At 38.2% G+C, this 23,700-nt stretch overlaps 1 protein-coding gene across 1 annotated transcript in view; it reads left to right on the top strand.

The window, feature by feature from the left end:
• Window positions 1-21,902, top strand: part of LOC131968566 (neurexophilin-2) — a 58,549-nt gene extending 36,647 nt beyond the window's left edge. The window contains exon 2 of the mRNA XM_059329499.1: window positions 19,923-21,902. Coding sequence (XP_059185482.1) covers window positions 19,923-20,741 — 819 coding nt within the window. The 3' untranslated portion in view covers window positions 20,742-21,902. The remainder of the gene's footprint in view (window positions 1-19,922) is intronic.
• The last annotated feature ends 1,798 nt before the right edge of the window (window positions 21,903-23,700 follow it).

Here is a 23,700-nt window from a genome sequence, read left to right as displayed (position 1 = left end):
CCCAAACACACCGAGAGCTTCCTTCACAGCGGGGAAGGAGCAGACACGGAAACGCTTAGTCTTTTCATCTTTGTCTAATCATCCTATTACATCCAAAAAGTCGGCTGACTCCCAAATCAGGGAGAGAAACTGGGAGGCCTGGGCTCTGGCAGAGGGATAAAAGGAAAGTGGGAAGGGAGGGATTGAATTAAAGATGAGGGGTTGGAGAAATTAAGGAAGGGAGTATCAGGAGCTGGTCACGGATGGGTGGATGGTCCAATTGGGTGGATGGACGCAGGAAAATAAGTCAAGGATGAATAGAAAGGTTGGGAAATGGCAGAAGAAAGGGGCCGGAGAGGGATGAGCAAGGATGGATAAAGAGAACTGGATTCAGTGTTGGAGACGGCGCCAGGTTCATTCCTATGAGGGCTGCTCAGTGGCGCATGAAGCCAAAAATATTCGCTTTCTATGTATAAAATTATCCTGATCTTTCTCACTATTGGGTCCATAAAGCAGCTGCACTAACGTTACCTTGAATCCTTCCTCATCACCACTTGGTGTTGGGCTTGTTTAGGAGGAAAAAAACTCTTGATTCAGCTATTAGCGAACTTAACAACTCTTAGGAAAGTAATAAGAGCTATTTAAGTGTTCGTACTGGGAAGTTGATGTACCTAAAAATACCTAAAAAAATTCTAGGTGTCTTTTTCCCAATTTTAGTTTTTGGCAGAACTTTTTTGTTGTGCGGCATCACATGACGAACCCTGAAGTTGTAATTACAGTTTTGCCGCTATGCCGAATTGTCTTCAAAGCCTGGCGCTGTTCCTGGAGGCTTGGAGATGAGAGATAGAAATCAAGAAAGGAAATATGGCGAAAAGTTACAGGTGGTAGTTGTTACTCTAGTCCTGTCGTAGTCATGGATGGGTAGATGTTACATGACGAAATAAAAAAAGAACTAGAAAAACAGTCTAAAGCAAATGAGGATGGAGAGATTTACAATTAAAAGTAAAAGTAAGTAAGTAAAAAAGTAGAAGAATGAGGCATTAAAGAAATTAAGGAACAATCAGAAATTGTAATTCTTGTTATGGATGAATGAGAAAGAACACTGGAATAGAAGGAAGGAAGGAAGGAAGGATAGATGGTATACTGAATGAAGAGAGAACCAGCTTGTGGATGAATTATGGAAGATGAATGGAAGAAATTAAGTTGGGCTGTATAAATGCATTTGACCTGAATTAAAATGGAATAAACTAAATTATTGTGGCCTGATGAGTGAATGGAAGGAAGGGTAGAGAAAATGAAGGGCGCAGGAAATAAAAGTAGGAAGGGTGGACAAATTGAGCAATTTTGGGGGACAAATTAGGAGGGAGCACCTGTATGTGGGTAGGCAGATTGATGAAGGGAGAAATTGGAGGACACAAGGAAGAAGGAAATAAGGCAAGTGAGTATTGAGAAATTATACTTTTAAGGATGGAGGGATCAAACTATTAAGGAGGGAAGAAAGGATGGAGAGATGGTGAATGAATGAGGAATAAATTAGGGAAGCATGAGATGAAAAGAAGGATGAAGACATAAGAGGATGTAAGGAAGGTAAAGAAAGGAAAGATGGAGGGATGATAGGTAGAAGGCAGAGTGAGTGGTAATAATGGATGGAGAAATTAAAAAAAGGAACTAGTCATGATTCGGTGGTGTTGCCATGGTTGGATGGGTGGATGAAAGGATGGAGACAGTAAGGAAGAAGGAAAAGGAATGAAGGCATAAGAAAGTAAGAATCGAGTCATGTAGTACAGATGAGAGTTGGAACATTTGGGATGTAAAGAAGGAATCAAGCATTATAGTTATGTCCTGAATGAGCTGGAAAGATGAAGAAAAGGAAGGATGGAGGAAATAAAGGAGGGAGAGAGAAAGAGAGAGAGAGAGAGAGAGAGATGAAGAAAGAGGGAAGAATTACGGAAGGAAAAAACTCGACCCAGTCATAAAAACATACACAAAAGAGGAAATGAAAGAAGGATGAGGAAATTAAGGAAGAAAGGAAAAAACAGAGGGACAGTAAAGAGGTGGAATAAAGAAAAGCTAAAGGTTTTGAGGGGTGAAGAAAGACACAAACAAAGGCAGATTAAAACGAGTTGTAGGCAGTGGGACCGCAGGTGGCACGAAAAAAAGAGAAGCAAATGGAAGGAAAAGGAGCAGGTCTTTATTATGGTGAGTAAATTTGACACGCTCGCGTTGCACCCAGCGCCAGTCCATCCGTCATCCAGCTCTCCTACTGATGAGCACAACTGAGGAAACAAATCTGAGGAAGCCGGGCTTTATTTTGCCGCCTGGGTGACTTGTCGGAGTCGTCACAGGCCCGTGTGTCCCTGTATCCCTCCCCAACTGACGTCTCCCAGGCTCAGTTTCACCCGCTGGGAATCTCTGCCTCTCTTCTCCCTCCTTCTTTCCATCTCGGCTATTCATTATGCAGATTGTTCTGTGTTTTTTTTTTCTCTCTACTTCTTTGCCAGTCCCCTGTGTTTATTTGATTCTGTATTTTTCTCAAATGTTTCTGCTTTTTATCTGTTTGCAGAGTGTATATGCGCTTGGTAAGTTGCGGAACACAGAGGGCATCAATCACTGTCACTTAGCTGCTCAACACGTCGCTCAGGCTGCCGGAGCCCGCGCTCCCTGCCCCTCCTCCCAACCCGCTCAGTCTAACCTTGATGAATTTCAAACTTGTTCGATACATAAATCTATGAGAGCGAAAGAAGGGGGGGTGGGGGGAATTGTGGGTGATGAGGACAAGCGCTTTTGTGCTTTTGCAATCTGAGTCAAATATATGTTTACACGTTTACAAATGAGAAATCCAGTAGCGCAACGTCACTTTTCATATTCCCCACACCCACGGCAGCCTGCCTGACTGCGGCCCCCCTCCTGCAACAGACTTCTGCAACAGTTATTTAGATGAATGATTAAAGTTAAGGCACAGCCAGCGAGACTCTCACCACTCTTATTTAAGGAAGAATAGGATAGCTGTCATCTTTTGATACATTGCCTGCCATGCGGCATGCAAACGAGACACCCTCAATCCACCAATGCCTCCCCGCTCCTTGGTCCCTCCCTTCCTCTCTGACGGGTCCCCAAAGAGTTGCAGTGGGTGATTGATCAGGTGCGGTGGCATCACTGGAGACATGTTGGGAAGTCTGCCCACCCACCCAGCCAGCCGGGAGAAAACACTCCAGCATGCTGATCTGATGTGATCAGTAAGATAGGAGGAACAAGGGAGGACTCCTGCACACAGGTGATCTATGGCCACTGAAGTCAGGCTCCTGAGAGCAAAATCTTCTAATGACTTTATAGATAAAGCATACTGCGGTTTGTATTCACTCCCTTCCATGTCTACCTTTCAGCAGACGGCAGAGAGAGATGTGAGAGAAACAATGAGACGTTAGCTGTGTTTAGGTGTAGGGCAAGAGTAGAATTATTTTCTTTCAAGTTGTAAGACTACCATTGAGAAGAATCAAGTACTTCAGGAAGCCACAATCTGTTTTTATACATTTTGTTTTTATTTTAGTAGATTTTTTATGTTGTTGTTATTGCTTGGTTTTTCTATTACTGCTGATATGTCTTTGATATTCTATAATAATACTTTTTAAAAAAAGGCGGTAGAGCATTCGTCTACTGATCGGAAGGTTGGTGGTTCGATCCCCGACCACGGCAGCCTACATGTTGAAGTATCCTTGAGCAAAATACTGAACCTCAAATTGGTCCCGATGCTGCGTTTATCGGTGTGTGGATGAATGGTGGCAGGTGGCACCATTGTGCCCTGGTAGCCTTGGTATGAATGTGTGTGTGAATGGGTGAATGAGCATAGTGTGTGGTGTAAAGCGATTTGGATAAAAGCGCTATGAGTGCACTCCATTTACGACTACATTAGGTACACTTGCTAGTACCAGGTTTGACCCCCTTTTACCTTCAGAACTGCCTTCATTTTTCATGGCGTAGATTCAACAAGGCGCTGGAAACAGTTCAGCAAACCACAATTTGTAGTTTCATTTTCTTTTTTGTCATATATTTTGTTTTGTTTTAGTATATATATATATATATATATACTAAATAAAAAAAAAATAATAATAAATATATATATATATATATATATATATATATATATATATATATATATATGTATATGTAGTAGTTGTTGCTTAGTTTTGCCATTGATACTGATATATTGTGATATTCTGCAATAATACTTTAGCAAAATAGCTGAATATGACCATCTGTGGTAATGACATACATTAGGTACACCTTACTAGTACCAGGTTGGACCCCCTTTTGCCTTCATTTTTTTGGCATAGATTCAACATGGTGCTGGAACCAGTTCAGCAAGCCACAATTTGTGATTTAATCTTCTTTTTGAAAAATACTTTGTTTTGTTTAAGTAGATTTATATTGTAGTTGTTGCATAGTTTTGCCATTAATACTGACCAAAGGAGTTATTTTAACAAAACGAGTGACAATAACTTCTCGAAACAACTCTCGAACTCTCGAAACATAGCTCTTCTGGTCTGCTTGTAATGTAAATTGTTTCGTCTGAATCAGACTTGGTGACCTACATTAAGATTAACTAGTAGTATAATGTAACTAAGTACATTTACTTAAGTACTTAAGTACAATTTTAAGGTACTTATCACTTGTTACTTGAGAATATCAACATATATAACTGTTTTTAGGGGCAAATATTGTACTTGTTATTCCACTACATTTAGCTGCCAGGTTTAGTTACTTTTCAGGTCAATATTTAACATGAAAAATATGATCAATTTAAAATGATCACACGTTTTTAAATTAAACCACATAAAAGTATATTAACTTTTTAAAAATAACCCTACCTACAACAGGAAAATGCTGCTTATATCGATGCATATTGCATTACAAATATATATTTGAAATATATTTAGATATGAAACAATCTACATGGGGCCATTCTGCATAATGAGTACTTTAACTTTTGATACTTTAAGTACATTTTGATGCTGATACTGTATTTTTACTGAATTAAGTTTTGAAAACTTTTACTTGAAGTGGATTCATTCTGCAGTGTGCTCTTCAGAGAGCATCTTCTCTCCTAGCACCACACGATAATTCTACTCCTTAAAGAATTGTCACTAGCACTTATTGATGCACTAATAGCTCTTATTGCACTATACCTTGATTGTTTGCTTTTATTCTTCCTGTAAGTCGCTTTGGATAAAAGTGTCTGCTAAATGACTAAATGTGAACTTAAGTAAGGGATCTGAATACTTCCACCACTGAGAATAAATAAATAGAAATAATCAATATTCTCTCTAATGGTCTCGTTTGGTGATATAGATCATATTTATCCATAAGTATTGAGTTGTAGTGCATGAAAATAACAACAATAACAAGTTCAGACTGAAATTACAGTTTTTGGTTGTTTACATTTCTTCTTCACATTCTGTTTTGTGCAAAAAAAAAATGTTTTGGCTGATTCTCCACCAGTAAGTTGGCTCCACTGCAGATCACATTGCATCATGGTACTTGGTTGTAGCCTTTCAACAATACCTATGCATCAATAAGAGCAACATGGCCAGCACCACTGAGATTTTAATGTTTTGGGGGATTAACAGCCTACTGCCACAGGCTTCACTGTATGTCCTGAGGGCGGCAATCCAGCCACAAGGTGTCAGCTGCTGTTTTCCTGCTATCATCATCCCTTGTGTCGACTAATATTAACCTTAAATACATTAACACACCAGAGCCTGACTGATCTTCTTAAATGGTTGTTTGCTGCATTTTCATTTCATAGTTTCTTGGAGGACTGCAGCAGGTTTTGGTTCGGCTGTTATATTTGGATTTTATGTTTTCACTGATTTGGCTGTGGCAGCATTGTTTCAACATACATGAATGAAAACGCCCACTCACAATGCTGGCACTGTTGTCCAATGTGTTGCATGGGGTTTTTTTGGCAGTGAGTCATACTCACTGGGTGATTGTGCAGTCTCCTGGGTAAATATCTTACACAGCTCCATAATCCCACCTTGTTTTACAAAACAGCAGCATGGTGTGTTTGGGGCAGTTAATTGTGCTATAGAGGAAGAACTCATTTTGTCAAAAACATCCATTTTTTGTTGTGGCTGTTGCTTTTTAAATTAGTGATTTACAGCTCTGCGATCCTAATATGACCTGGAGTTGTTTCCCAGCAAACATTGGTTGGACGTTGACTTGTGTCCCTGTTCAGAAGTAGTCCCAGTTGGATGCCAAAATCTGTACCGTGGTTATGAGGTGGATGATCAAATGGTGACGTTTTCAAGTCCAATAATGGTCCAATCAGACCCTGTCTTACAAACCCAAAAGAAAGAAAAAAATAACTGCATTTTCTTACAATATGACGTTTCATTGTTGTGAAATGGCTGTGTTCATTAGTGCCACCACCTCTAAGAACTAATACTACTTGACGCCAATTTTTCAAACACACAAATCACATTTTTGCCGTCCATGTTTACCTTAATGTTAATTATATTTCTGTCTCATTGTATGAAGCCTGTGGTGTTTGTAAGAGCCAAAAGTCTTTATCCGAGCTGTCTTTGATGGCACATGGGAGGAGTTTAACTTCAGGGCTTTCTGTCAGGTGACGTAGTCCATAGAGTGACAAAGTCTACGTTGGGAGGATGTTGTGATGGTTAAGTGGGTCAAACACAGGAGACTGGGATTTGTGTCTCAAGTGACACCAAAAGTTGATAGTTTTTAGGATGGATAAAGCTGCTTAAAGCACACTGCGTAAATAAACTTTAATATACTGAATATGCCCATACGTGCTATTAATATGTTGTAACTTGCCAGAACATCCAGAAAGGACACCCAGCTGGTGGCCAGGTAAGACTGATAGTCCACTGAGGCAGGAAGATGAGGTTTATGGACAGGTTAAACACACACTTGACTTTCACACAGCAGACAGCTGTAGGTTTCCTGTGTGTGACCAAAAGTCAGTGTTGACTTGTTTAAGTTAACTACTTACTGTAAGTAGGCCACGTAACATCATTTATGTCACAAACATACTTTTTAAATTCCAAACCGTGATCTTTTCCACAATTTAACCTAGTAATTTTGGTGAATTTACAACATTTACCATGTGTTCCATGTGTTTAAAACTGCAGCCTTAATCGTGCATCATAATTTACAACATAGGGATACCCGAGACCGGTCTCCCCTCTAAAACAACAATATAGAGTAGGGTTTATAGGTTTGTACCGGCAGCATATATTTTTATGTAACTTGTGGGCTCAGGTCACCCTGGCATTTACGTACATTTATTTACTGTTTTAACTGTCTTTTATAACATCTAACCAGGACGTCCTTGTCCTAAACCTAGGTAAGTGATTTTGCAGCCTAAATTCATATATATATATATATATATATATATATATGTATATATATATATATATATATATATATATATATATATATATATACATGTATAATGACATGTGTGCTATTTACAAAAACAGCTGTACTGTGAGCTGAGAAACACTCATATGTCATTTGGCAAAACACTCATATGGGTGGTTATGGGTGGTATTGACAAATGGTCTATTCTGTCGTTTAGATTGGAAATCTTGTTAATATACCCAGTGTGTTGAAATGACACCAGTTGGTTGTGACCAATCGTCTGTATGTGGTGAGTTAGACTGAGGACAGGTTGTAGTTTTTATTGTCATCATTACGTTGCATGGCAGCTAGTGGAGACTAATGAAGTTACTGCTCTCCGGCAAGAAATAGTCGAGTTCATATCCCCTTGTAAAACTACAACTTTTCTATATACTCTTCAGTTTTTGTACAGATTAAACACATTTGACGAGTTATTTTTTATAGATGCTGGTAGGTTAATATAGCTAGTGGTTTCCCCTTGTTTTCTGCCGCAGGACAGAGTTGGGAGTGGTATGGATCGTCTCATCTCAGACTCAGCGGGAAAGCAAATAGTCGTATTCACCAAAACAACCAACAGTTGTCTTTGTGCGTGATGGGCCACTGCAGAATATGATGACGTTCCTATTGACTTTAAGCAAGGCGATAGATTTTTGTAACAGTAAAGATAACAGAGATAAACCTGTATAGCAGTGGTATATTGTCTCCCAGCCTGTCCAACCTCTACCACCACTGGATCTTTCTTTCTTCTACTTTTCTTTCGTTTAGCTGTCTTGTGTCGCTGTGATGTGATCAGTATTTAGAAATTTGGTAACACTTTATATTAAGGTCCTTGTAATAACCATTAATTAAAAAGTAATAAGGCCCTTGTAAGTCCTTACAAGATGCTTATTAACATTATTGTGTGTTTATAAGCTTATATAAGTGTTAATAATGGCATTACAAACACCCATGACCCACCCATGATGTCTTTGCCATGCCTTTATTAATCTTGTTTTTTTTGCTTATTGATATTAAAATATACTTTATTGCTCATCTATTATAAGTTAACTATAAGTTAACTATGCTTTTTGCAACTACCGGATCTAAAGCGAGAACAATGCCTTATTACTTGTTAATTAATGGTTATTAAGGACCTTATTATAAAGCGTTACCAGAAATTTTACTTTGTCACCCCAAAAAATTATTGAACATGAAACTCTGTAAAGACAAATACAGTGAAATATAAAACCTTCAAGAGAAAGAAAGTGCTAAAGCAGCAGCTAATGGAAAACTGCCTCAAAGGTTTGAATAGTTCAACATGTTGAATTCTTTACTACATGTTTTACCTCACATGCCACCACCAGGGATTTTTATATTTCTCTCTCAGTCCAATCTTGGTGGCATCTGCAATATTTTGCAATATTGTCAGCATATAACACTTAAGCTAGAACACAATACCTTCATAAATCCTCTTCTAGAGATGTCAGAGAATACTCTTTCACCTCTTTTTTTCTTTCTTTCTTAGCTTTTCTATCTTTATTTGAAGTATATTCTACGAAATGCAACAGAAAGTACAGAGTCTTTGACTGTATGTGAAACTTTTGCTCATGAGCAACCAGAATACTTTTCACATTTCCCTGTTACATGGGAAAAAAAGACTTCATCCCTTCTTTAACTAAAAAATGATTTCAGAGCTGAGCTGGTCTTCTCGAAACAATATTACAGATATTACTTCTCAAGAAACCTCTGATTATTCTCTATGGGGTGAAGTGATTCTCATTTTTGTCTTATTGCACTCATAATCTCACTGTGTGTCGTATATATATTGTCTTTTTACCTTTTCTCTCTTTCTTTGCACTTTCCCCTCACATTGTCTTACAGACCTCTCTGCTTTCTCTACACTCGTTCTCTTATTCGTTTTCTTCTTCTCCCTTACTGTGTTATCTGTCTCGGCTCCATTTCCTTGCTCCCTGATACTCCCTGACTCAGTAGCTTTCATTTTCATGATAATCCAGCGACACCACTGGACTGCGAAATCGCTTTTACTGCCTTTTCTTTTTCTTCTTCTCTCTCTCTCTCTCTCTCTCTCTCTCCATTTTCCCCTACTGGTTTATCTTTTTTCCTCCTGGCTTTATTTTGCTTTTTGTAATTAAATGTCATTTTCAGTTCTCCCATTTTTTGGAGGGAGGAAGAAAAGTTTCCCTTTTTATTTTATGATCGTTGTCAAAACAGAGTGGAGTTATTGCTGGTAAAATTGAACATGTTTGAGCCACACTACCAGCAGCCAAATATGTTCAGTTAATTTGCCACACACATTAGTCCCATTATAACAGCAGCACTTTGTAAAAGTATGAAATGTCCTTTTTTAACTAATTGGACATAGGTTCAGCTTCTATCATGTCTAATGACACATTTTGACAGTTGTGATGAAAGACATCCTATTCGGCTCCAGGTCGTGGTGACCCAGACATTCTTCTTGTCAGCAGCGTCAGCAACATTTCCAGGGGGATCCTGTAGTGTTCATAAACCAGATGGGATTCTTAATCCCTGGGATAAGACCCTTTGGTTTGCCCTGAGGTGCTGCAGAGAGGTGTCTGTGATGTTACAACCTCTAAACGGCCAAAGCACCTCTGGTTCCTTTCAGGGAGGGCTCATACAATAGCGCATATACTCCACCGTCACCACAAAGGTGAGCCCAAACCATAGTTTCCACTAGTTCAGCGCTACACTCGTCGCCATCTTGCGTCGCCATCTTGTTTCTGATACGGGGAGCAGACCATATCTGGACTGTGGAGGAGCGAGAGGGATCTGATCACTGACCACAGCCTCTCTACACCTCAACCTGACTGAGAGAAGAAGATGCTAATTCATGTTAGCATTAACTGGAGCATTAACTGGGATGTTAGTTTTGGCTAGCAAAAAAACAAAAAAAAATGTATGTTACTTACCTCAGAAAACTGAACAGCGACTCCTTGGAGTGTCTGTTAGTCCAACCAAACGCTGAACAAGACATTTTTAATGAACAAAACGTAGAAATAAACTGTCATTAAGTTAAAATACAGTGTGAAAGGGTCAACGTTATGAGATCAAACCGGTAAACATGCTTTTTTTTTTTTTCTACTTTCTTGACACGGTGTTGTGGGGACGCATTGCTTTTCTTGTTAGTGACCTGTCAATCAAAGGTAGCCACGCCCCATACAATTCTTTATCTTATAAATTGGATCATTATTTACACAATTAACATCAAATTGTCTTGAAGAAGATTTTTTACTAGCGATTCAGACCATAGTGTTGTCCTAAAAAAAATTCAGAGGTAATAAATCAAGTATTAAGTATATTGTATTGAAATGAATGGACCGAGATGCTTCTGCTACCTTCATCAGTACCCCCTGTTGGAATTTTCATTAGAATGCAGCTTAAGGCACTTCCTGGTTTGCCTCCCTGCTCAGACCCGGAGGTTGCCGCTTGGCCCAGACACCAGGTGCCTGAACACTGAAGTGTGTTTTCTCCATTTACAGCTGTGTTCCTGTTTACCTGCTGCAGACTTGCCTGTCTGTTGCCAACTGAAGGCCTTCAGATCTCCAAGTCTGCGTTTGAGTCCCCACTTTGTCTACAAGGCAGTGCATTAGAGACTGAAAGCAATTAAGTCCCACCCACACTGGAGGGGAAAACAATTCATCGCTCTCTTTTGTCTTTGTATTCTGTGATGGTGCATCCTTGTCAATTCAGTCTGCTGGCAAACAACAGAAGAATCCCTAAAAGCTGCTGTGTGGTGAAATGTACTGCCAACAGGGTAAAGAATCTTTTAGTTACTTAGAAGTTTTTCTAAGTGGATGATCTGAAAAACTGAGTCTTTTAAGGGGACAAAAGTGGATACAGATCTATATTTTTTTTTCACTAAGTCTAATATCCAAAGTTAGTTTTGGGCTAACTTTAGTGCTGTAAGTTAAGCTACAGCATTTTCAGAGTATGCAACTTGTAAAACAGTAGTAGTTTCAGCTATCTAGACATCTAGACATTTTATAAGTCTTTCAGCCCTTGGTTGCATGTTGGCATTAATTTCAGAGTATGACGCGTTGCCCTCTTTCCATATGTCAGCCACGCATATTGCACTATTAAATACACAGTTGTTTGCCCTTACTAACTATATGCATTGTCACTGGAAACTTAACAAATCTGATTGCAATTTTGCGAGGTTGTCCCTTCTCCTGCTCAGAGGAGTTGTGTTAATGCATCTGAAGCTGTGTGGTAACTGCCAGGAACTATCCATTAACTAACTCCAAATCTTATTTATGGACTCCAAGCCTGACAGAGGTTTAATTATTCTGACTTTCATTCATGCTGCTGGATGATGCACTAATCTACCTGTTGATCTTGTACTTTATCTCACCTTTAATTTTCACCAAGACACTTGAACCCTTTCACTTGGTGCAGCAGTATGTTAACTTCATCTCATCTGCTTCTCATCCAGCTGCAAAAAACTTTCCCAACATTCATCACAGTCACAGTCACAGTGAAGCCAACAGAGCAACATCATGGAGAAAAAACAAGAGAAATCTTCCTGAAATATTGTGCTTTTTCCTTTTAAGTCACTGTGAGTCATTCTGGATCTCTGGATCTACAACAGTGGAAGAAGAACTCAGATATTTTACTTCGAATTACATTTGCAACTATTTCTGTTTTGTTCTCTTCACCTATAGCAATATGTGTGAAATACTCTTAGAAAGTATAAATTCCTGCACTCAAAAAGTCACTTGTGTAAAAGTATAAAAGTATTCCCATTAAAGTATCCAGTACCAAGCATACATCATGCAGAATGATTATTTTCAGAACAATATATATATATATATATTTTTGTACATCACTTTAATGCTGCAGCTTGTACAGTTGGAGCTATTTTAATTACTTTATATACTGCTGGGAAGTTTAATTTATAGAATACAATATAATTTGTCAGTTAAACATCTGAATTTGCAAAGTAATTAGTGACTGATGTTGTCAAATAAATGTAGTGGAATAGAAGTATAAAGTAGCATACTTAAGTACAAGTTCTGAAAATGGAAAAGCTGAAATGAAAGCATTCAAATTTCAGGGTTTTAAAACACAATTTGTACCTCAGTATTCAAAACTTGTACAAATATTATCTTTGAAGTTCAGAGCTACAGAACGATACATTTTTTTTTTCACTTTAAAATGTTCAGCTTTCCTCCAGCAGCTTGAACAGATTTACGGCATTTAGGAGCATTTAAAGTAAACAGTGACTTCAAAGTAAAAGCTGATGTGCATTCAACATCTCATCCTGAACTTGTGTCCTCTCGCTGCTCATAAATAGTTTGTGGCCTCTGTTACTCTCCTGGAGGAACTGTAAAGGAAAACCTGAAAAATGTGAGAAAAAAAGGCTGCTTCTAATCACAACAAGCAGTAAAGTAGTAGAAACAGAAAGTTTAAAAAAAGCACTATCAGTAGCTGGCATCAGAGCCTGTGGTTTGGAGTGCGGTGGGAGTGGAACTGTACATTTGACTCTTCCCTGTGACAGCAGATCAATGCAGCCAGGAGCACAGATAGAAATGAATTGATTGTCACCAATAAAACTCCAATTAAACAAAGGAACGAGCCTGGGAGAGGGCTCAGAGACAAGCAGCTCTCATTTTCTCATCAGTCCTTTCGGCTGGGGGGGGAGAGGCGGGAGAGGGAGTCGGATGTGTGCCGGGGGAGCCGGTGCACGGGGTCCATTTCCTCTGAATATCCCGCTATCAAGGAGGTGTGGAAGTTATAGATGGAGGTAAAGTGAGCGAGTGGTCGGCGGGGGGATCAGATACCCGATAGACAGAGAAAGGGAGAGCAGAGGTGCTGCCATTGATCCTTCCTTAATGATGAAAAGAGATCTTAATTGTGGTGGCATGTGATATATCAGGTTTCAGCAGTCAATTCTGGAGCTCATCTGACCTTCTCGTATTTAATAAGTGAGTGTGAAACCCTTCAGCATGCGTTCTATCCTTCACTTTCTCTCTCTAAGCCCGCCAGTGTCTTCTTTTTCTGTCACTCAGTCTGACTCCTAATCTCCTCATTGAACAATTCCTACATTTCATTCTTGCATGTACTCCCAGGTAGGCCTCGGCAACTAAAGATGCTTTTTTGTTGCTCATATGAACCTCCAAATGAAGTTATAGATGATTAATGTTCCCTATTCCTAGAAAATGTACAAGATCTCCTTACTCTCTCCTCTCCTCATCTCACTTCTCCGCTAATAACATTTTCTTCACTATCTCCCTCTATCTCCAAAGCTCTGTAATCTGATTGTTCTTCCTGTGATTGTGCTGTTATTGAGTTGCCGGTATCATACATATGTATAAGTCCACCATAATACTTATTCCATCTTCTGCTACCATTCCCCCCCATTATCCTACAGAGCAGGAATCTCATTCCTAAATGGAGGAAGCACTAATGTGCTGTTGACGCTTGTAAAGCTTCACTGTGTCGGGGACTTTTCAGGTTGGAGGCCACAAGAGGAAACATATAGAGAGTCAAGTTTTCTTTGACACTTTTAAGGCTTTTTTGGCTGAATGGGTTGAAAAACTGTTCCTTTAAAGATATTTTTGAAATTTATAAATCAAAACTTTTTTATTTATTCCTTTCTCAATCAGAGAATGTCAGCTTTACACAAAAGACTGTTCCTTTTAAAATAATTGTATATTTTTTTCTATTATTATTCTATTTCAGCGTACTTTTAGTTTATTTATTAGTGCTCTTATTTATGCGCTTGTTACTTTCAAGCTTCTACCAGTTGTTTTGCACTGAATTACTGAGTGGTGGATGCATGAAACATAATTTAGTTTTTTTGTGGAGCATAAAAATGACAAATAAAGGAATCTTGAATCATGAATCTTGAATCTTGAAGCAGCATATTCCCGGTTTGTCTTTGTTAAAAGATCTCTTGTATGGTTGGTTAATATAAAATGTTATAGTAGAGAGTTAACAAGTAATGTAGCGGTGTTCTTTGATTCTTTGAGGGCATAATCTCTACCTTAATATGTGCAGATTCTGATTATTATCCATGCTTTGTATTGGCAATATTAGTTGCTGAGATATCTCAGCAACTATTGGATGAATTATCATGCAATTTGTTTTAGACAGACATGATTCCCAAGATGAATCCTAATTTCTTTTATGATCCCCTGACTTTTCCTATAGCACTTCCATGATGTTCACTTATGTAATTTTGCAAGGGGTTTGTATGATATCCTATGTAATAATGGCTGCTGTTTAAAAAAAGATGGTAAACTTGTGAAAGTTATGAACCATAGTGTGTTTAGTGTCACGCATAGGCACGTGCCTGATTATGAACTTCAAGACTAATTATCAAACATTAAACTACTACTAAACATGAGCATAGCTAGGACTAAAACTCCAGTAAACATAATATTAAGTTTAAAAAATAGAGTGCAAACTGATACAAACAAACTGAAGAGGTATTCACTCACTTATACATGCAGTAGATATATCAACCGACCGATATTTGCGTTTTTTACTTGTATCGGCATCAGCCGATACGTGCGTGTGTTCGCCGATCAATTATCCCATTTCACTGAGCCAACAGCAGGCAAGGCTCGCTGCAACATCTGCCATTCTCTGGTGAGCTGCTGCTGATACCGGAAAAAAGATGAAACACATCAAATATGTGGATCATCTGAGGCGCCACCACCTCCAGGCCTAGAACAACATACACATTGCTTGCTATCCAACTGTTAATATATTTTGTTAATAAATGTTTCTTTATTTGTTTAAATGGAGACTTGTGTAGCATTTGTTATCATTGTGTCATTTTTATCATGTAAATGGAGGGAGAAAAGGCAATATTGGCTTCAAGACTCGGCCCAAAAAAAGCACATATCGGGGATCGGTTAAGACTGATGTCAAAATAATCGGTATCGGCCTTAAAAAACCCGTATCGGTGGACTACTAATATGCAGTGCTTAAACTGAGCTTTCAGTCTAACAGACTTTGATCAAAACTTTATTACAGACTCAGATAATATACATGCCATTATAGATACAAAAGCACAGTAAGAATCAGTGTCAACAAAACCAATGTCTCCACAGCTCGGACTGGTAAAACCTTATATAATTGCTAAACCTCATGTTTGATAAGTTGATTCCATTTTCAGCGCCACTAAACCGACAAATAAATGAATACACAAGATGTCGTAGAGCTGTTCATAAAGTACACAGCACTGCTGATTGGTTCACATATCTGACACACCCACTAAACGAGCCAGGACAGACCTCAAAGTCCGTTGAACACCGTTTCACACTGGATTCCACCCGAAAACAGCACACACTGTTTTAAGATTGAACCTCTCCCTGTGGACACTCTGGTGACAGAAGCTCCACCTGCTGGGGATTGTAGTTTTTAAGCACTGAATGGAGTTTTGGGGGCATACAGAAAGAAGCCGTACTTGATCAATTATTTATAACTTTAGACTCATTGATAATTTCACCTTAACAAAGATCAAGCTGGATGGAGCATGCTTAACAAATTTATTAGATCACCTGTCGTAAAAATATTTAAAATTTTTTCAAAAGCCTGTTTAAAACTAAATATGATTGTTATTTATTTGGCAAATAAAAAACTGAATTCACCTTTTTATACCCAGATTTGAGCCAGCTCATTGGGCTTCTCTGAGAAGTCAGAAATTAACATTCACCACTTAACTTAATTAGTCAATAAATAAATATCTATAATTTGACATCTTATCTTAATCAAGAAATAATAATGTGTTTTACTATTTTTTTTACAGTTTTTTTGTAAAGCAGTACATTTGAAAATTCATGAATAACAATAATGATTGTATTTTAGCAATAAAAATATAATTTTGGTTAAAGAGCTTCTACATACTGATGTATTAACATTACAGAAACATAAAAAATGATTTTGGTAATTACTCATGCTGTTAATTTAGGAGAGCTGTGGCACAAACCGGTGGTCTAATAAATTTGTTGTTTAGGACTATATATATTGAACAAAAACATGTCAAATGCCCCATGTCAAATATATTAATGCCACATGGAGTTAACAGCTCTAAGTGAACATAATATATATAAATATAATATATATATATTATATATATATATAAATAAATAAATATAATATTATATATATATATATATATATATAATTATATTATATTTATTTATATATATATCATATATCATATCTACCATCATAAGATAAAGTATATATGCTATCTTTATCTTATCATGGTAGATTTTATATATTATATTTATATATATATATCAAATCTACCATGATAAGATAAAGTATATATGCTATATTTATCGTATCATGGTAGATTTGATATACTTTAGTTGTGACTGATGAATCACAATTGATGCTCAAATTCCTTTCAACTGTAACCTTCGAGTCTCTGTTGCTCACTGTGTAAATATAGTGTATCTGTACTGTGTGTCTGTGTTTTTGCACCTGTGTGTATTTAGCTCCAGCAGCTTTCCATCACCCCAGCAACATCCCTCCAGCTATTGCTCTAAAAGTTACTTCTCACTCATTGTAACCTAACTGAATAGAGGCTGAGGAGGAAGAAAAGCAAGAAGCTGTATTTTTCTAACCGTCAATCTCTCGCTGGTTGCAGCAGCCTGATGTGACCTTATAGCAAACATCCGCTGTTTTGCAAAAAGTCTATAGCTTATAGATTTCATGTCAGGAAAAAAATATCTGATATTTCTTCTAACAAATCCTCACCCTTTAAATGGATTTACTGTCCAGCACAAAAAAATTTCATATTTATGCTAATAGAAAGTCCGTCTATTCATTGGTTTCTCTTGGCATTTTATTACTTTCGTGCCACAGAAGAAGAAGCCCTCTCTCCGTACTCATCTCTTTCCACTCAATCGATGTTTATTAAAGTTGCTGACTGTGTACAGTTGCTTTTCCTCCCTCAGAAAGACCCGTGCCGACCTCAGACCCCATCATAAAATCATTCCTGGGCTTCATACGGTTGACCCTGAAGGTTAGGTTGAGGGTTCCTAGTGTGATGTTGCCGCTGAAGATGGTTAAGGATTATGATGATGGTGCTAGTTTGAGCTCTGTGCCATCAGCAAGAGAAATGATTAGGACTGCACCAGCAGAGTGTTAGCCTGACAGATGGCAACACATGGAGCTAGCTGACAGCACTGCTGACAGCGCATTCACAGGAAGTCCCCATCTTGCATGCACTGTACACACTGTTTGCTGCTGTATGTATTCTGGTGTTTTTCCGCCATCGACTGTAGCTTATTCCTACCTGTCAACGCCAAAGTCAGCTCTCATCACCAATTCACCAGCTTAAAATTGCATAGGCCTTCTGTCACGGCACCAAAAGGAAGGCGAGGTCTGTTAAAAATCTTCAGCAGGTCATTATCCCAGTCACTGGTCATTTATCAACACCTGTCTTTTTTTGGTAATTCATTCCTCCAGTGGTCAATAAAGTTTCAGTTATTTTCCCCTCAATCAATCTACTTAGAAATCAGCTCTGCGGGCATGTTAATGAATGGCCAACAGACATAGATACATTAATTGAATGACTGAATACATTAGGAGCTGTATTGAGCGCTGCACTGTTGCCTCTGCGAATAGTAATATGGAGTTATTATTAGGTTCAGTGATTGATGAAAGATGAGGAGCGCTTTGGCACAAACCTGTCGGTTCCACTGCCCTGGATAAGAATGAAGGCGGACAGAAACTGCATGAGAAGACACAAAGATCTTGTTTTTGAAAAGCTCTTCTCATTTATTTTTTTGGGGGGTTGTTTATTCACTACAACAGTTTAAAACTCTATCCAAATGCATCCTCAGGGGAAGCACATGTAACCCCTCCGAATAGCTGTAATACTTCTCGCTGTCACTTCATGACAGTTTCGAGCTTGAGGTTTGCACGTGTGTGTCTGTGTTTGTGTGTTTTATAATGTGTACATATATGCATATAGATGGGAGCATGGCAGTGATGTGATTGATGAGACATGAAAGAGAGCAAGGGGAAGATTTCCAGTCAATCAGCCCAGTGAATAACCACCTAGGCTGTGGATTAAAGGCAGAAAGCTGTCTGAACTAACAAAGGCTCACATCCATTACCTTACATGCGGAGTTGTTTTTCTCTCCGGAGCAACACTGACAACAAAATTAAAGTGTGTTAACAAAAATAGATGGTTTTGTTTTCTTGAATTCAAGAGATGAAACGCAGCAACTTCTAACAACTTGGATGCTCGTGGAAATAAAAAATCATGCGAGGTAAAAAGATCTCTGCAAAGGAATGACCTATACAGCACTCCAGATTATGATAATGTGTGTAAAATAAAATGGGACATAAATTTTGTACAGACATTTTCCAAAAAACGGATTTAATGTGAATTTCTGAATAATTCAGCCTCTCTGATCTCTTCAGTGTGGCTGAGAGGTTGCAGGCTGCTTGTTCAACTCCTAATACTGAGAGCATTCTGGTATTCTGGTTTTACATCAGCAATAGAAAGAGCTGGTTTTACATCTACCATCCAGTAGAATCTTTTAACTGCTCCACAACATTGTAAGAATTAATCCTGAATTGGTTAACCTTGACTTGGCCGAATTCCCACCAGATCGGTTGCAGTTTGATGTTCATTTTGTGTCCCAACAGCTGATTAATTTCCCAAACAATCAGCGATCTGTGTTTGGATAATCAGATGGATTTCTGGCATGTCGAATATTTTGGTCAGCTGTCAATTCTGCAATCTGGTTTCCCACATGTCTGCTGTCAAAATATCTGTTTTGTTCCGTGGAGTTATATTTTACAATATGTGGTTAACTCTGGTCTTGACAAAACATAGAAGTAACACAAAAAACATAAACAAGCCTTCCCCACTCCAAACTCCCAACTGTTTGGCATCTGTATGAGACACTCCAGGCTTCAATCTTTCAACTAAATCTGATATGGACTCAACTGCGTCAGTATTAGATGGCGGAACAAAATATACAGACTTTAAAGTCTATAGAACAAAAGTTCTACGTTGTACATACAGCCAGTTGTTACATACAGAGGTCTGTTTAACTCAAACCTTGATGGTTTTCCTAACCCTAACCAAGAAGATTTGGTGCCAAATTAAAACCAAGCTAATTTACTCCCAAACATACATCAGTGTGATAAGAAGTACTTAAAATGACCATCATTGAGAAAATCAAATCAAATCAAATCAAATCAAATCAAATCAAATCAAATCAAATAGTCTTTATTGTCATTATATAGTTCACTATACAACAAAATTGAAAGTGCCACTGCATAAGGTGCATAGTTATGACAATCAGAATGTATTTATGGAGTTTATGGCCTGTCCGTCTTTATCCACAGTCTATGGTGGAAACTGACATGCTGTCCCTGACACATCCCAGACTGACACACAAGAGGGCTACCTAGATTTTACTGACCAAATGTCGTATTTAAATAATATGTGAAAATGTAAATGTAATAGTTTTGGCCATTTGTAAATAAAGTTTCTTTGTTCCTGTTTCTTTCTTCTCCAGGTCCAAGGGTTGGAGAAGCAGGTGGAGTTCTCAGACCTGGGCCCAGTGGGTTCGGTGATGAAGACTCTTCCATACGGCATGGGTGGAGGCCCTGTGGGAGGGACAGGAGGAGGAGTGGTTAAGCCTCCGTACCAAACGCGTATCTTCTCCACCTCCATCGACCAGACACCCATGAAATCCAAGCCACCCACCTACAGTTTCTTTAACCCATACGACTCGGCCCGGAACCAGTCCCTGCTTCTAGACCAGACAGGATACCGCTCCAAGCGCAAGCCCTCACTAAAGACATCCATAAAGACCAAGAAGATCTTTGGCTGGGGAGACTTCTACTTCAACGTCAAGACCATGAAGTTCAGCCTGTTGGTGACAGGGAAGATTGTGGACCACATCAATGGGACGTTCACCGTTTACTTCCGCCACAACTCTTCCAGCCTGGGGAACGTGTCGGTCAGCATCGTGCCGCCGACCAAAGTGGTGGAGTTTGAGGTCCTCCAGCAGCCGCCGCTGCACCCCCGCACTCAGCAGGACGTCCAGATCCACGAGACCCAACAGTCCACCATTGACCCCAAAGAGACAAAGGCCTTTAACTGTCGGGTGGAGTACGAGCAAACCAACAGATCCAAGAAGCCCAAACCCTGCCTGTACGATCCTTCTCAGACCTGCTTCACAGAGCACACCCAGTCCCACGCTGCCTGGCTCTGTGCCAAACCCTTCAAGGTGATCTGCATCTTCATCTCTTTCTTCAGCATCGACTACAAGCTGGTTCAAAAAGTGTGTCCGGACTACAACTTCCAAAGTGAGCACCCTTACTTTGGATAAGTAAGTGAGACTGAACTGCGAAGAGAATAAAAAAAGAGACAATGTTAATGACGACGACGATGATTCTAATGATAATGATGGAAATCATAGTCATATTGATTACAGTGACGAAGCAGGGGACAGTTTTTTGCCTCTAAACTGCTGTGAATTATGGATTTAAATCAAGTATAATCAGAGTTATGGATGGTTAGGATATATGACTGATTTCTCTGACTTATTTTCCAACTTTGTATTTGTTAACTTCTGTTTTTATTTGCTTTTTTTCTGTAAATAATGTACTCAACCTCAGCACACTTATTGTTTTTAGATATTTGTTTCTCAGTGTTATTACTTTTTGCAGTTGGAGAATTCGGTTGAAAACAGCTGGAGTCAGTATTATGCCCTCCGAGTACAAAGAGAGCCTCTGAGGCGGCTGTGCTGTGCCATCACTGTATGGCAGACGTAATGTTATGGTAGACTGACTGTTAATCATCCTCTCAGCTCTACGTTTCCCTGGATATAAGAGAGTTATATGTATGAGAAATGCTATGCTGGATATGCATACAATATACTGTATGAAAAAGCACATTAAAATCTCTTAAACTGTCCGTCTTTTACTGGGTGAATGTTTTCCTTCAGAGCTACAAGCTGCTCAGCATATTCATGTTATCTAACACAGCGAGGACACCATTATGAGTTTAGTTACATTTCACTCTGATTGGGAATTCATGCCCAAGCTTTCTGTGAAGATATGTAATTTTAATTTTCTGAAACGTATTGAAGGGAAGGATTGAATTTTAACATGAAAACCAACCGTGAAACATTCTTAAGATGGTGATAATGTTTGACTCCTTTTGAGAGAGTTGGTATGTACAATAATTGAATCCGAGGGAGGTATCTGATATAATTTTTAATTGAATTTACTCTGGGACTGAAAAGAAAAATAACTATTGTGTTGTTTGATTGTTCAAGCAAAGAAAGTATTGCATATTTGAGCAAGCATTCATTAGTTGCACCTAAACCTCCAGGTGGCTTTCTCACAGTTTATTGACTGCTGGTGCCACTGTTATAATCTCAGCTACCTAATAACATTCACTTAATCTTTGCTTTCTTTGTTAAAAATACAAGCTTATGGGAAATGAAGCAGGATCAAGATATTGAGAGAAATTCATACATCTAGATTAGAAGTTGAAACAGAAAGCATAAATCAACTCACCCACCTTTTCCTTGATTAAATTAAACAAACCTACTTCAGATTGTTTCTCTTCTTCCTCTCTTTTTTTCTCTTTCAGTGCTGAGTTGTTGCTCTCCACATTTGTGATCTGACGATAATGGTGCTCAGAATTTCATTAGAAAACACACAGTCGATGCTAATTGAATCTTCATCTCACTCTGGCTCGATACCCTATTATGCTTTTGATCAATGACATTGAGACGGAGGTCCAGGGAGGTCCATGTATCTTACACAAGTTGCTGTGGAGAGTCGGGACACAGAGATTGATGGAGTCGCCGCAACCCAGATTCTCAGGAGTTCCCCTCTTTGTTACACAGATTCTCCACAGTGGGTTGGTGAAGAATCACCAGACTAGTTGTTGTGGACGGATCCTAATGCACCCCTTTGTGTGTGGCTGAATGTGTGATTGCATCTGTGTGTGTGTTTCTGATTACCTTTATTTATATCTGTGTGTGTGTTTGTCCAGGTATATTTCCCAGAATTCCAACAAAAATATCCATTGCCTGAAATTGGCTAAAAATTGTGCTATTACACTTATTATGCATTATGACATCACATGTGTCTTCAATGTATTTATATTTATATTATAAGAAATCTAATGTAAGAAAAGCTAGTTTTAGTCATTGTGGTGATGGAGAATGTGGCTTTGAAACACAAGATCTTTCCATTCTGAGTATATGTGGTTGATAAATGTTAAGGTTTTCAAAAAAATGATTGAGTACGGATACTCCTGGACAAAAAAATACTCCGTTCTGGTGAGTACTGGCCCATTTCAGGCACTGAAAACACCTGATAAACGATGAAAGGAAGTTCACCACAATAAGAGAAATACTCTCTATTGAGAGCAGCACTTTGGAGAAAAAAAGAAATGTTAGTGAAAAGATCTGTAAAAATTCACAGTATAAAGAATATGTGCAATGCACACATATAAAGGATCATAATGCATGCATTAAAGTTAAGAATCGCATGCTTATATGTGAAATAATATAATATAATGCAATATAATAGGCCTATGAGTGCAGTTTAAAGTGCTTCACAGATCAATGACAAGTTGATAATAGAGATAAGACAAAAAAAAATTATACATGAGAAAGAAAAAGACAAAAGTGATTTAAAACAGGAAAATAAAAAAATTATTAAAAGATCTGATAAAAAAAGCCAACACAAGAATAAGAAATGATGACAATAAAATACAAAAAAGAGACCAGACTAACAACTACATTAATTTGAAATGAGACAAAAACAAAGACAAATAAAAACAATTAGTGTCTTAGTAAAAAAATAAGGAATAAAAAAAAGTAATTCAAAATAAAATAATAAATTGTTGATAAATCATTCTTATTCAGATTCCTGATTGAACAGGTAGGTTTTTTCCCAATTTTTAAAATCTAAAATATACATTATTCTGAAATGAGCCTTTCCTCATAATGAGTAGGCTACTTTGTTACTTTAAGTTGGTAATAATTTGATGCTAATAGTTGTACTTTAACTTAAGGAAAACTTTTACTTGTAACAATTTTATTACACTGTATTATTTCTATTTTTGTTTTAAGTAAAGCATCAAAATACTTCTTCTATTTCCACCACTTGAATAAATTAATGACTGGTACAGTATTGATTATTAAAGAAACACACCTGGGGCCGGATTCACAAAAGTGTTCTTAAGACAAAACTTAAGAGAATTCTTAAGAAAAAAAATAGGATGTTCCTAAGAATGTTCTTAAATGCTATTCACCATTTTCTTCT

The sequence above is a fragment of the Centropristis striata genome, chromosome 3 (assembly GCF_030273125.1).
Source record: "Centropristis striata isolate RG_2023a ecotype Rhode Island chromosome 3, C.striata_1.0, whole genome shotgun sequence".
NCBI lineage: Eukaryota > Metazoa > Chordata > Actinopteri > Perciformes > Serranidae > Centropristis > Centropristis striata.
The sequence above is the reverse complement of the archived record's forward strand: the minus strand, read 5'-3'. Positions and strand labels throughout refer to the sequence as shown.